General features: G+C 31.2%; 1 protein-coding gene across 2 annotated transcripts; it reads left to right on the top strand.

Moving 5' to 3' along the window:
* Positions 1–12287: 12287 nt before the first annotated feature.
* LOC118059653 (uncharacterized) lies at positions 12288–14710 on the top strand. 2 transcript variants are annotated; one of them, XM_035072564.2, is made up of 5 exons: positions 12288–12795; positions 12918–13268; positions 13404–13758; positions 13864–13989; positions 14111–14710. In XM_035072564.2, the coding sequence occupies exons 1-5, from the start codon at positions 12496–12498 to the stop codon at positions 14218–14220; spliced, it is 1242 nt and encodes a 413-aa protein (XP_034928455.1). In that variant the 5' UTR covers positions 12288–12495; the 3' UTR covers positions 14221–14710. The 2 variants fall into 2 exon arrangements, with proteins under 2 accessions (XP_034928455.1, XP_034928454.1); XM_035072563.2 differs by having other exon boundaries at positions 12289–12795; positions 12915–13268.
* The last annotated feature ends 1151 nt before the right edge of the window (positions 14711–15861 follow it).

Raw genomic sequence — 15861 nt, 5'->3', positions numbered from 1 at the left:
TCATATTTGTAAAGCTAATTAAGCAAATTATTGTTATTATTATGGATTTTCTGTAGTTAAATATTAGCTAGAATGAAAGTGATGAGAAGTAGATTTCGCGGTCTTTAGCCGGCAAGCATAGCCCCACCCACTCAGTTCTCTTTCTTATGTTCGTACGCGCTCGTTACAAGGAGTTTGTCAGGCACTACCTATCTAGTGCTCCCATTTTCCAATTAATAAATCCGAGGGTGCCATTTTATTATGAGATTTATTAAGAATTAAAAAATATATTATTGTGAGAATCGAGATGCATATACCGCGTTACAAATGCAGCACGGTGCTAAACGTAGCCCCACATTGATTAGGGTCTAGTAGTAGTGTATTATAGTTGATAAGTTTTTTTTTTAAAAAAATTATCTTTATATTATTTGATGAAATATAAATATTTGTTACATGTATATTAATATTTGATATAAATATAATGAGTTCTTTAAGAATTTTTATATATCTAAAACTTATATTTTATTTTTATAGCATTTAATTAGAGATAAATATTTCTTAAAATTATATTAATATTTAATAAAAATATGATGCACTTGATTAATTGCATAGTCAATTGCTTTGGTTCTGTCATGTTTGCTTGATACGTGTTACCTTGGACTTGTCCAAATATTTTAAATCTGATATATTTTTGAAATATATGTTATATTGGATTTGACTAACTATTAAGTTCAACTACAATAAACGTGATCGACTATCAAATTTGAATGTCCTATCAAACTCTTGTTGTTTCGAACTTAACTAATTATTAAGTTCAAATGTTTTAAGTCTGATATTTTTACTGAACTCACATTATTTTTTTACTCAGTGGAATATCAAGATCAAATATCTTGAGTATGTCATGTTTGTTAAGCCAATATTACTTTATTTTTTTGAACATATCAAGAGAAAGGATAGTCATTTTTTTTAATTTTTTAAAAAGGGATGTGCATTTTGATGGGTGTGTGAGAGACTTAACATGCTATAATTGTAATTTATATTTTACTCAACAGAAGTCGAAAATTAGATAAGCAATTAAATCTACTTGTATGTTTTTTTTTTAAGGAAATAACATTTTAAATTAGTGAATGGATTACACTATTCTCAACTTCATGCAATTTCATTCTAAATGTATCAAATGTTTTTCATTTATGTCCTCATATTCAGAGTCATAAGAAATCTTTAACGTGAAACGTTTAACCATCTTCAATATAGCATCATTCTATTCCAATAAATAAGAGGACATCAAAGGAATTGCATCGTAGTAGTCAAATCAGGAATCTATAATACTTTAGAAATTTATTGAAAATCTTATAAATATTGGCTGTCAACAAGGAATTGGTGGATATACTGGGGAGTAATTCGAGGTTTCTCTTTATCTTTCACCTTCATTTTAATATAGCTATCTTTCCACGCGCGTCGTCGCGGGTGGAAAAAACAGTTGTTCTTTCAATCTACTCTGAGTCTCTGACCAGCCCACCCAAGCATGGATTGTAAAAGGCAGCAGCCCATGCCAGTTACCTAAAATACAATATTATCCCTACAGAACAAAAATTTCAAGTTTCTAACGTGATCAGGTGTACGTCTATACTTCAAAAATTTAAAAAGTATTTTTGGTATTTCAGTAAGTGTATTTTTTTAAAAAAAAAATTATTTTTAACACTATACCATTAAAATAAAAATAAAAAATTAAGAAAAATAATAATTTGATATTTTTTAAAAAACAAACATGATTTTAAAACACATTTAAAAGCAGAAGCTGTAAAAGCAAAAGGCAAGAAAATATCTCCAATGACATTCCACATCAAATCAAAATATCAAATCAAGGTTTATAGTTTTTTTTTCTTTTTGACTTTCTATAATTATTTTTCAAAAGGAGAGAAAATCATTTTCCGGTATTTTTGACTTAACAGTGAAGTGCTTTTCGGCGCCAACTACCACCGCCTTACCCTCCTTTTGTTTCTCTATTGAAATTCCGGGTATTTTATCATTCTAATAATTTTGGTAAATTTTTTAAGAGAAACTAACATCAACTAAAAAAATAATATAATTTCATAGAAATTATATTCTCTTACTATCAAATCTTAAATTTTATTTTTTAACTATTAGATTTTTATAAAATTTTGTATTGATTTTTGTTTAGACTAATTAATTTTAAAAATATATATATTTTTTAAAACAAGACTAAACAGCCATTATTTGAAAAGTTAATATGTATAAAAAAAATATTTAAAAATATAGTTATGTTTAAACTATATTATCTTTAAATTCTCTTACAACTTATGTTATTCTCCCATAACTTTTACAAAACCATGTTATTTTTTCAAAAATAAAATCTGAGATTTCCTGAAATCATTTTATTATCTTTGTTTTTTTTTCTTTCCTTTTTTTTTTTGTTAACTGTATCCACCTTTGGCGGGAAAATTATAAATTGCGATTCATAGAACTCGTGACCTCCGATTCCTGACTAGTCTTCTGGATTGTTTGGAAGCAAACGGCAGTTTTAACGCTGTTATCTCTTCATTTCGTCATAAATAAGAAGAAGAAAAATACTTGCTTTTATATAAATTTAAACATAGTAAATACTAGTAGCTTGAAACTTAATTAGTATTTGAAGAATAGAGGTGATTATTTTTTGTTGGGTTCAGTTTTTATAAAAAAATAATCAAATTAAATTAAAAAAAACAAAATTAAAATTAAAACTGGTTCAAACGACCGGTTTTGATTCGGTATTTTAGGATAAAAACCAGTTTTGGCTTGGATTTTAGGATAAAAACCGGTTTTGACTTGATTTTTTCGGTTTTACACTTATAAAACCAAATAAGTTGGATTTTTTTAAATTTTAAATGGTTTTTTTACGTTTAATTTTTTCAGTTTCTAATTTTCTTGGTTTAATTAATTTGGCTTGGATTTTAATATACTAATAACTTGAAACTTAATTAGTATATCGAGAATTGCTAAATACAATTCATGATAACACTGGTCAATGAAACATGTTCTTAGCAATAAATTCCAATCACATTTATAAACTTGATAAAATAATAATAATAATAATTGTAACATGCAATTTGTGAATGGTTATAAAACAGGGTAGTGAAATTTCTTTGTTTGCAGGTACTGTATGGTTTAAGTAGAGAAAATGATGACTTTAATTTATTTTTTCATCACTTTTTTTTCAACTATCTTTTTTATCAAATAACTTGTAATTGAAATATAAATAAACCCCTTCAACTGGTTTTTAAAGTAAAGTAAATAATGTGAAGTGTTAGGAAGGTTGTGACCTGTGAGAAAGCTCGGCAGCTCATTCACAGGGAGGTCTGGCATGAATATCTGAGATATTTATTTTTCACGAAAATATAATACCAGAAATATAAAAGAGTATACATCGTGTTATAACGGAAAAACCGGCTGAAAGAGACAGCCGTTAAAAGAGGCGGGAAAACTGGAGTGACAGCCGGATATGGTGGGAAAGATGACAGATAAGCTGCCGAATCTTGTAAAGCGGACACGTCACCAAAGATTCAGATTCCAATGTATCTCATGAAGGGCAATGCTTTGCTCACTGGACATATCACGGGATATCCATGGCAGTCAACATCAGGCCATTGCAAGGATAAGGCCAGCCAAAAACTGTGAATTGTAAAGTTAATCACAGTTTTACAGCTCATGGCATCTGGTGCCTTGTGTACCTTTTTTTTTTTAGAAAAAATTGTTTGAGTAGTTAAATAATTTTTATCTTTTTAACTTTGAAAATAATTTCATTTTAAATGTTTATTTTATAAAAACTAAAATAATATTTTTTTTATTTATAAAAAAATTCTTATTTATTTATTTTACATGTTTGTGTATAGCATGAATGAGTTTCATTTTAAAAGTACTTATTTTTTATATTAATATATTAAAATAATCTAAAAATATATTTTATTTTTTTAAAAAAAACATAATTCAACCCTGATTTCAAACGCGCCTTCGGGATCATTTATTTTGGAGGCGGCTGTTGTGTTTTTACCCAACCTTAATTGTTTGGTGTTTGGTTATAAAATGAAACATGTGGTTTGGTTCATGAAACCCATTAACAAATAAAGGTTTGACCTTGGTTTTTAAGCAACTTTTAACATGCTTCGAGTGGACCACTCATCCTACATTTTCCTTTACTTTATTCTTTCTGTATTGTTGGTTAAAACAAATAAACCAAAACAACTTTCGAAATTTTTTTTAGTTCGAGAAACAACTATATAAACAAAAAAGCTACAAATTGTTTTTAAAAATTAGAAAAATTTGTATTTGCATAATTTTACATCAAGCGTGCTTGACTTGTGCAATAAAAAAACTTGATAAGATGTAGGTTGCAAAGCTTGGATTACAATTGCAAAATAAGAAATTACTACATATTTTTTTTTATTTTTATTATAACATGAATTTCAACTATGATTTTAACCAAATACATTGAACGTGTTTTTTTGCTAAAAAGATGATTTAAAAAAAAAAAATAAATTATAATTACAAAAACTATCACAATATCAAATATATTTTTAATCACTTATTTTTATAAAACCATAGCTAAAAATATTTTATATAATTTATTTTTTTAAACCTAGGCTGAAAGAACCAACTCAAAAAACAAATACACTCGCACGTTCACTGGGTAATGGGGGTAGAGGTTAAATGTATTGGATTAGATACTTGAGAGATGATTCAAGTTTTAAAAGCTCCTTTTGTTTTGTTTGCACGAGGAAGGTCCTCATCCCACATGTCAGCTAATTATTTTTTGTGTCGAGAAATCTAATACCTTGTTTTTTAAAATAAATTAAGATATTGGATAGTTCTGTCATCTTTGTACTGGGAGTAAGAAATCTCACATTTACGAGTATTTTATAATACCGGATGGATTTAAATATATTTTTAAAATAATTTTTATTTATATTTAACAATAAAAAAAAAAATAGATCAAGATATAATTCACGACTTTGATGAAAAATACCTGTATTTTTTTTTTTTAAGATCCTGGTACTTCTAAGCTATGAATCACTAAAATTTAATGATGTATTTATTCAAATAAAAGTTTGTATTTCAATATACAAGCTTAAGAACAAGAAATATGTGTTTATGTAACAAGAGTCTCGTTAAACTCCTGTTTGTGCAACTCTTATGTCATTGGTTTATGAAATATTGACATGAAAGTTAATTTATTGAACCAAATAATAAAGTTTTTGAAAAAAATGATTCCCTTGTTAACAGGAAAAGACATAAGTCCCCAAGGGGTGTAGCGTGGTGGCAAAAGGCTTGAGATCTGCACAATAAGTCTTGATTTCGAGTCAGGGCGTGCACTTCTTGTAAGAGCCTGGGACAGCCGGGGTTTTACTCTCTTATCTGAACCCACAAAGTGCGCTTTCCGGAGGGTGGGGTTTCCTCGAATCCAAAAAAAAAAAAAAAAAAAAAAAAAAAACATGACTTTAACATTCCCATACTTGGTTCATTAGTCTGACCCATTATCTTGGTTTAACATAATCTTTTATCCTTCTCGGAAAACAAATGCACAAATCATATAATAACAAGTATTATGTTCCATGTATTTTAATGCACATAGTTTTTCGAGTTTTGTTCTATACATGGCAACCTTGCTTATCGAGCATACCATGTTTTTATTTTCTGGTCATGTAGGATGATGTTTCTAAAATAAAATAGCATGCACATGAATATAACAAAACATCACGGTCAATAAAATTTATTTCAAAAACAATATACACCGTTACTTTATTTACAACTCTTTAATGATATATACCTAGATTAGTTTGATATTGCCACAACATACCCACAACAACAATGTCAGATCTTATACATACATGAGCATACATTGGAATGTTCTTGCCCGATTTAAATTGAACATGTCATTTATTCACAATGAAAGCTGCACTTGGTGAGCAATCATTTATTCAAAATTTATTTAAAACTTTATTGATACAGATTTACTGAGACATATTTACATCCATCTTTATAAATTTTAATGTCAATGTCATAACATGTCTCACCGATATCCTTCACATCAAAATTTTTTAGTGATAAATCATTCCACATTTTGCAACAAACTCTTATTATTAGAATATATCCCACATACAAAACAAAATAACAAATATTACCCCATTAATTTTCCAGTATATACATCAATCCATGATACTTTCTACAAATTAAAATGAAAAAATAACATCGAGAAATTTAAAATACTACTGTTGGGATGCTTATTCTAAATTGTATATGGATTTCTAAGTTTGGAGATCAAATGCTCACAGTCACTAAAGAGGAATCTAAATAGTGTGTTTGGCAGTGTGGTAGCAGTTGCTTTTTAAATAGTTTTTCGTGTCGAAATACATGCAAATGATGTTTTTTTATTTTTTAAAAATTATTTTTGATATCAGCATATCAAAACGATCCAAAAAGTACAAATTATATTTAATTTTAACAAAAAAATTTTTTAATAAAACACAGCTACAAACACAATGTCAAACGATATTTCATGTCAACCTGCTTCTCTGCATGGATCATAAGTAATCATCCACCAAAAAGATGAAACATTTATGACGATGGAGACAGATAGGTAACTGGGTTGAAGAGGTGGTTGGCACATGGAAATAATAATAAAAATAATCGAGTTCACTACGGCGACCTGTCAGACTGGCATAGAAAGTAAAAACACCCTTTAACGGCGAACGAAACAAACAATTGTTAAGCGAATTGGTTATAATTCGAGTAAAATCCAAGATACCTGGGTGTTCTCGGCGAAAAATTTCCTCTGTAAAATCTGTGCCAGTGATAGGTTCTCAATTCTCATGATGAAATCCATTCCTCCAATTATGCAAATTTAAATTCAAATACTCGGAGGCCTTTTGATCCCCATTTTTACTGTTCGGTACACGCGCGGACCAACTAGATTGCAAAACCTAATCAAGATAGCTAGTGCAGTAAACAAGGAAATCCAAGGTTTAGACCATCGGGTTCATATTCTGGTTTCACTGCATTGTCTGGGTAAAAGATTTGCCGGAGAAAGGATGGTTTGAAGAAACAAGGAATTTTACGTTTAGAGCACGTTTGGGAACGCGGTGTAAACCATGTTTGCAACGAATTTGAATTATTTTTTTTTTAAAATTTAATGTGATTTGTATTTTTTTATCGTTTTGATATGCTAATGTCAAAAATAAATTTTAAAAAATAAAAAAATTAAAGACATCTCCTTTTCCCGTTTTTTGGTGGAAAATAAAAAAACAGAGCTGGGATAACAAATCAAGGGACCTCTGGGAATGCTACAGGACTGGATGTTCTGATCATGTTAAGCAACAATGATAACAAATAATGCAGAAACATCCTAATGATTATGTTTGTGCTTTTACAAGGGAGACTAATTAAGGTAATTAAAGTAATTGAAGACTGAGAATGCCATGCTCCTTGTGATATGCAGACAGAAGTCAAAAGCTTATCAGCTAGCTGGGAATCGATTGCCCTAAAAACCGTGTTTTACAAACAGAAGGCGAAGCTGGGCATCGATTAGTTGTTTACTAGATTATCAGCTATCAGGTATGGATAAGCAAGTGATTGAGATCTGCAAAGCAGATGTTGAATTCGAGTTAAAATATATATTTTTTATAAAAAGTTTAAAATAATTAGGAAGTTTTATTTACTCACCTGAATTCATAAAATATAATTTTAGGAGAGTGAGTTTTCTCGAATTCCAAAAAAAAAAAAAGAGGTTAAGGTAGGGATCATATCATTTTTTTTTAATTTATAAAAATTTTGGGTATTGTTAACATGTTAACAATAGTAAAAAAAATAATAAACAATAAAAATATAAAAACTAATCTGATATGAACTAATTAACTTTAATGATAAACAAATAAAATGAATAACCAATAAAAACAAAGTTTGAATAAAAAAATTCAAGACAATATATTTTAAAAAATATTAATACAACAATGTATTGAAATAATATGAATTAATCTAGGACTACTTATTAAATCCATGACTTTCAGGTCATGAAATTAAAATAACTCTATAAAAAAAATGCAATTAAGGCCTATTCAAAAGTATTGTAAATATTACTTTTCAAAGTAATTTTATTTAGAAATACATTAAGATAATATTTTGTTATTTTAAAAATTTTATTTTTAACACCGACACATCAAAATAATAAAAAAAACTAAAATAATAATTTACAACTAAAAAAAATTTAATTTTTTTTAAAGCATGAATGGATCATAATGCTAAACATGGTCTAAATCATGAATTTCAAATCTAAATTAATTCAATATTAAATGATAAAATAAAATAAAATAATTCAAAATAACAACTTGATTTAAAAAATAAACAGGCTAGCCTATTAATTCCACAATTCAAGTAATGAGATAAAAATAACCTTATTTGTTCAATAAACTAATGAACTCCAATGAATGTCTAGTGTCATTTAGAGAGCGTCTGAAAATGTGGTTTCATCCATATTTTAATTATTTTTTTATTAAAAATTAAATTTTTTATATGTTTTGTATTGTTTTAATGAGCTAATCTTAAAATTAATTTTTAAAAAAAATATAAAAAAATTATTTTAATATATTTTAATATAAAAAATACTTTAAAAAACCATTGCAACAATACTTCTAAACAATTCTTGTTGGGTAACATTTTCATGTGAAACTTATTTACAGCGGTCATATTTTCCTAGCCTTTTTTTAATTATTATTTTTATTCTCTGGACAATCCAATCCTGCGCTGTAGACGTGGTTTATTGTCTCGTGAGCTTTCTAGAGCAACCACGTCCCGGCTATACGAAACTGGGACGCGAGATTCTAGCATGGCTGGGACCAAACCGACCTCCGGGTAGCTTACCCCGAATAGCAAAAACAGGTCCTTTAATTCGCAATTCTGGAATAAGAAAATGGGCATTGCACGTCTATTCACGGAGAGAAACTGCTAGCCACTGTAGCCATTGATCCAGGTGAGCCGTGGGATATGGATTTGCTAGAAAGGGTTTAATAGCATTGATATCAAGGGTGGTTAATGCGATAGCGACATGGTTGGACATCTCGTGGCCGATAAATCATCCCGTTGCCTTTTACATGATCTTGTGAATATGCATGATCATCAAAATGGGACAAGTGTTATCATGACAGAACAGGTGAAATTTGATGTGTAAAATATATAGTTTGGTTACTCCAGGCTTGATTCTTTGTTTTTTACTCTTCTCAGCTTGGCAGTAATGGACATTGGTAGCCTTGTCCACGGGGGCGGAGCAAGGAAAAAAAATTAAAAGGGTCAAATTATAATTTAAGGGATCAAAACAAAATTTCAATTATTTTTATTAAATTTATAAATATTTACAAAAAAAGGGGCATTTTCTTACGGGGATCGGGACCCCTACCAGCCCCCTCCCTCCGCCACTACTTGTCGAGCTTTCAGTTTGTTGTGCATGATTTTCTAGAAACATTGCATGCGAGAATGACGCCATGGCATGGAATGCATCGACAATGAACAATGATAAATTCAGAGCTTGTAAACCTGTTTGTTTTTTTATTTTAAAAATATTTTTTTTAAAAAATTATTTATTTATTTATTTATTTTAATTTTTATATATTTTTATATCATTTTAATATGTTGATATTAAAAATAATTTTTTTTAAAAAATAAAAAAATATCATTTTGATGTATTTATGAGTACAAAATACTTTAAAAAACAATAACAAACCACACTTACAAGCAGGTTAGAATTGTTACATGTGATGTAATTTATGATGAAAATAAGTTAAGTTGAATCTTAAAAACAGGTATAGTAGAATTAGCTCCAAACAAATTTCAATTTAAAAAATGCAATAATCAGATTTAAGATTAAAAATTTTATTTTGTTTTTCATTCAAGTTTATATAATGTTTTGATTTAAGGCTATCTAATCATAAAAATTTATGATTTTTTTTTAAATAACAAGTAAAAAAACTAACTCAAATTATAACAATAGCTAAAACACTCAGTGTTTTACTGTGCAAATATACAGTGAAACGATGAGCTGTCTTCTTTTTATTTTATTTTTTTTTTATTTATTTTTAGGTCGTCTTTCTTTTCTTCTTTTTGTTTTTTTTAGTTGTTTTTTTCCTTTTTTTTCTTTTTTGTTGTCAATGTTAATTTTTTTTTTATTTAGTTATCAAATTTTCATAATACAGGTTTTGGGTTTGATGGGTTAATCCGTATTTTTTTCTAATTTTTATTTTTAATTAATTTTTTCCAGTGCAGTCCAAATTGAAATGCTTAGCTGTCTTTTTATTTTTTGTTTTGTTTTTTTTTGTCTTTTTTGCAATCCAGTTGATTCATATTTTTTTTCCTTTTCTTTATTAGTTTTTTCTTCCAATTTCATCTTTAAATATTGTAATTAACTCTAACTAAAAGACATCAATCTTTTTTCTTTCAATTTTATGACACGAATCCCAGGTTTGACGGGTTAAACCAGTTGATTAAGATTTTTTTTTTATTTTTTCTTAATGTAGTTTTTTTCTTTCAATTTTTCTTTTAATATCTATTTGATTAATAATTAAACTTTTATGATTTGTTTTGTTTATTGATCATTAAATTATTGTGATCTCGTGAGGGGATTTTACTGTACCCCTCTTGCAAAGCACTATTCATCAAAATAATGAGTTGTTTTATTGGTTTTTTCTTTTTAATTAATCTTTTTTTTTATTTTTATTTTGTAATATTAATTTTTTTTTCTTTTTAATTATCATACTTTTACAACAAAATCTTGCTACCAGACTCATATCAAAGGCTCCGGGTTTGATGTTGCAACCAAACTCATTTAAACTTGGGGCATGCAAGTATAATATTATTATTAATATTATAAATATAACTTTGTAAAAAAACTTAATACTCTTAAATTTTATTTTATTTTAATATTTTTTATATAAAAAAATTGATCCGCATCATAATGCGAGCCATGTTTCTAGTAAATTTATTAAATTCACAATCGCACGCATATACACACACCTTAGTGATTCTTGAAATAAACTCACTCACGTATTGGTAAATTTCTTCTTCTTTGATTTTTTTTTTTCTAGTTTGACAAGGTAGATGCTTAAATCATTTTTTCCTGTTTAATAATCCTCTCAGTACATGCAAGCCACTCCATCCACGTGTACCGGATAATCTCGAGTTGAATTTCAGAAGTGTAGACAAACTATCTGTAAACAACGTTGATGGAATTGCAAACGACGCGAACTCAATTAATATTGTATTTTAAAAATCATTGGAAGGTTTTTTCTGTAATTTTCTCCCGGGCGGTCAGTTTTTATGGTTTTTCTTGTGATTTTTTATATATTAATATTAAAAATAATTTTTAAAAAATAAAAAAATAAGTTTTTATAATATATATTTTTTTAAAGAACTTTAAAACCCATCACTACCATAAAAAAATACACAAAAATAGTTATTCAGAAAAACCTTTAGTCATGGGCCACCCATGGAGATGAGAATTGCCTGTAACCAGGTGTTCTCGAATTATGCAATAGCATAAAACACAAGAAGTCATTTCTTTTACCAGAAGAAAATTCGTTCAAAGTTTTTATATACCTGTTGATATTTTCTTATGGCATATGCAGGCACATCCTTTCAAATGACAACCCATTAAAACCGTACAAAATCTCAGATTTTCTAAAAATAGAGAAAACAGACAAGAGAGCTCGAAGCCCTTTTCAGTGAAGTTTCAGCAAGTTTTGTTTTGTTTTTATTTTATTTTAATTTTTGAATTTATATGTTTATATTAAAATATATTTTAAAAATAAATAATATTATTTTAATATATTTTTTTAAAAATAATTTAAAAAACAAACTTAACCACCCTTCCAAACAAAACTTACTGTTTGGTATATACAGATTTCCAAACAATCAACCAGATGACAAAAAGAATGATAATCAAAATCCACACTATCCACTGTGAAGATGTAATTAACCCAGAACCAGTTAATTAAACCACACCCCAACTCCAATCATAAGTTAACTGCTCACAGTAAACTAATTCACGCCATCAAAACATTAACAAATAATTAAAGTTCTAGGTGTTCAATTATGAACAAATAGGAGATGGATTACACAGAAGGACAAATGCTCCAGCTAGCGGGCCATTCCTTTCCTTCCAGTTGTTTGCACATCCTAATTAAAGTTAGTGATTTTTTTATTTTTATTTTTTTTGAATCTTGTATGGAACAGACCCGGAAACCTTAATAAAAGCAGCTTGTCTTCTACATTCTCTATTCTCTCGCGCTCTCTTTTCTTTTTCTCTCGTTGGGTCCCCCACAGCCTGCAAACCCATCCCACCCTGCTTGGTCATTATTAAATCTTCTCCTTCCAGCCACTCTCATATCCATCTCCACTCCACCACCTCCTCTCTCACTCCTCATCTCCCTCCCAAGTCTCGCCAGAGATCCCTAAAGTGTCCCAACAAGATACCTAATATTGATGGCTGTGGCTCTTGAAGACGTAGAATCTTGGCTCCCTATTGAGTTTCTTACAGCGGAAGAGGTACTAATGGACAAAGAGAACTTTAACAAAAACGGTTTCAAGACTGAGTTGAAACCGAGCCTTTGCTTCCCTAACGAGTTCCCTTACGAGTTCGACTCGTTTGGCTCATCTTCAGCTCTCAGTTCTCCGGTAGAGTCCGTCATGGGTTCCTCCACTGAGACTGAGAGCAGTGACGAGGACGACTTTCTGGCTGGGTTAACTCGGAGACTGACTCAGCAGCTCACCGTCAAACCTGAGGTACAACTCAACCCCTTTTACTCTTCCTTTAAAGTACTCACACCTACTAGTGCTTTTGTTCCTTTTCTTCTTAAATGCCGTTTCATCTTAACGGTGTAATCTTTTCGTTGACTTGATAGAAGAAGTGGGTCATGGCCGGGTCACCGGAGTCGACTCTAAGTGGTCTAGGAAGCTGGTCCGTATCCAGCAACGGGAGTCCAAACGGGGTGTTGTCTCCACCAACGACGCCGTATGGGGCCAAGAATGACACATGGGATCTGATATATGCCGCTGCTGGTCAAGTTGCAAGGTTAAAGATGACCAATAATGAAGGCCACAAGTGTAATACTAGTAATAATTTTCAAGGTAGGGGTTTGCTTGGTCCAGCCAGGACTCAAAACCCAGATCTCACTTCGGTCAAGCATCAGAATACTGGGTTTTATCCTTCTCAGAGGAGCCCTACTTTTGGCAACAATGTTCCACAAGTTAATCAGGTAAATTTTTTTTCTTAAGCTCTATTTCGTTTCAAAGAAATTAAATTAAAAAGCAAGTCTTGCCAAAACGTAAGCCTCTGTTTGGTCCAGATACATTGAAAGTATTGTATCAAGCTAATTTTTCTTGCTTTGCAGTACCAGCAATTTGTGAGGCAAGAGCAACAGGCACTAAGGCAACAGTGCTCTTCAATTTGGGAAAGACAACAAGTGAAGACAACCTGGCAAGCTCAGCCCCAATTCCACCAACACCAACAGGTGCAGAGCAGAGGCAGAGATGTTCGTTATGAAGATGGGAGGTGTGGGCGTCCTCTTGGACTGCCTCAGTCTGCTTGGCCTCCTCTTCAAGTACACCCTCAAAATCAGCACTCTAATTCAGCAGGCATGAGGGCTGTTTTTCTTGGTGGATCCGGTGTTAAAAGAGAGAGTGCTGGCACTGGTGTGTTTTTGCCTCGCAGATATGGCAACCCCCCTGACCCCAAGAAGAAATCTGGTAAATAGTTGATTGCTGTAATTGTCGTTTTTCATCCTATTTGATTTTTAACTTTTTTCTTGTTCCTATTTTGACGATGACATCATTTGTTAACTTAATCAATAGGTTGCTCTACAGTTCTGCTGCCAGCTAAAGTTGTCCAGGCTCTAAATTTGAACTTTGATGACATGGATATCAGTGGTCTTGCTCAGCCACGCCTTAATAATAACGCATCCTTCCATTCCGAGTATGGTAAGCAAGTTTCTTGATTTATTTTTCCTAATCCTTCTGATGTTTTGGCAAACTTGTGATTTTTCAGACTTGTTATCGAAACGACTCGTTTTTTTTACTTTGGATGTCTGTAATTCTGTAGATGCTTTGATGGCAAGAAGAAATGCACTTTTGGCACAGCAGAAGAGGAATTTACGGCAAGAGAATGTACTCAATCGTGAAATACGCCTGCCTCAGGAGTGGACATATTGAGACCACCCATCAATCATGTGTTGTGGGCATTCAAGCTGTCATGATGATAATGTTTGTTTTGGTTTGGATGATGAAAGCAAAGTAAAGATGGTAGAAGTTGAAGTTTTTATAGGGATTTATGGTTTTTACAAGCAAAAGAGAGCGAGTTTAGTTCTTAAAGAGAGCAATAAGGAATCCAGCTTTTTTTTTTCTTGCTAGGGAGATTGAATGAAGCTTTTGTGGACTAGGTTTTAGACGAAGGTCAAAAGGAAGCCATTTAATAGTAGTAGTAGTAGATGATCCGGGGTTGCTGCTATTTTGTTGTAATAACGACGGGGTTAAGTTATGTTTAAAGGGGGTTTGTTTAGCAAGGGAAATTTGTTGGTTTATGGGGAGGTGGGGTATTTGGAGGTTGTAGGAGGAGAGGAATCCACAACTCTCTCTTTCTCCTAATATAATATCTCTTGGAAGCTAATATTATAACGAAATAAAGTGCCTTTATTAGTTTCTATTCGGACACTCCTTGTTTTACTAATCATGTTCCTACACCATTGTTGTCTTGTCAAGGAGTTGGCAATTCTCTGCACCATTGCAGGCTTGCAGTCAATCTTTTGCCCTGTGTAAACATTCCTTGTTCCTTTGGACTAGATTGGTAAACTAATCCAACCATGGCTAGACTTAAAATTGGTTAGCATGTCAGTTCTTGTTCGCATCTGGGCAAATGAGCGTGCCTTCTCATTATACCTAGCCAGTTGTCAACAACGGCGAAGCGCCTAAAGATCATTTTCAAACCATGGGAACACGCAGGCTCAAATTTGAACTAGGGTTGGAGCGAATAGCTGCTTGTGATTGTTTAGACTTTCGATGAGAACTTACATTTTCAAAGTTTTATGTATTTTTGTATCCATGCTACAAGCTCGGTTAAGATGGGTCCCTTTTGTCGTTGAGTATCTACCCATGCGTATCAAATATGGACCTTGTAATATATAATAACTATGAGAATAGCATGTTAGTTAGCCTAATAATTTCCAATGGGTCCTCTGCGGAGAGGGAAATCTGCCGATAAGCTAATACACTCGCTTTAACACAGAAAAGAAATAAAGAAAAAGCAAAGAGATGATGTAGAAAGGATCTTTGCTTCAGCGTGAAGCAGCAGAGATGGTGGATAAAGACTGAGGGAGGGAGGGGGGACGGAGTGAAATTTGCCGTACGTTCTTTTGGCTGATTTTGATGGGACCCATGTAGTGCTGGCTGTTATGTGTTTTAGGTCACTTTCCATGTTCAGAGGTCTATTAAATAGTTTTCGCGGTTCTTTCTTTCCTTCTTTTTTTCAAAAAGAGTGATGGAACATCTTCGGTAGTTGTGATTTGGTGCTCCGTGGACAGGGCATTGTTGACTTAGTCAAACCTCAGTTGCCTCCCTCCTCGATTTACTATTTCATGAATGGGATACATGGGATGCTCTCTTAGGGACTTAGGGTAAAGATATGTCTTTTTTCTTTCTTTGATAAATTAGATTATCTCCGTCAAGGATACCACGGCATACCATAGCTATCCTGCTTTGTGATATTATTAAGGATTTAATATTATTACATCGGACATATCTCAATAATTAACACCAGAAAAGAAAATTCAAGTTAATCAATTAGATCCAAGCATGCTT

This window comes from Populus alba, chromosome 10 (genome assembly GCF_005239225.2).
Source record: "Populus alba chromosome 10, ASM523922v2, whole genome shotgun sequence".
Classification (NCBI taxonomy): domain Eukaryota; kingdom Viridiplantae; phylum Streptophyta; class Magnoliopsida; order Malpighiales; family Salicaceae; genus Populus; species Populus alba.
Note: the sequence above shows the minus strand (reverse complement) of the source record. Positions and strands in the feature narration are given on the sequence as shown.

Coding starts and splice junctions, on each gene's coding strand:
- LOC118059653 (XM_035072563.2), top strand. CDS start 12,496: ATGGCTGTGGCTCTTGAAGACGTAGAATCTTGGCTCCCTATTGAGTTT. Junction 13,269..13,403: donor ATGTTCCACAAGTTAATCAG/GTAAATTTTTTT, acceptor CTTGCTTTGCAG/TACCAGCAATTTGTGAGGCA. Junction 13,759..13,863: donor TGACCCCAAGAAGAAATCTG/GTAAATAGTTGA, acceptor CTTAATCAATAG/GTTGCTCTACAGTTCTGCTG.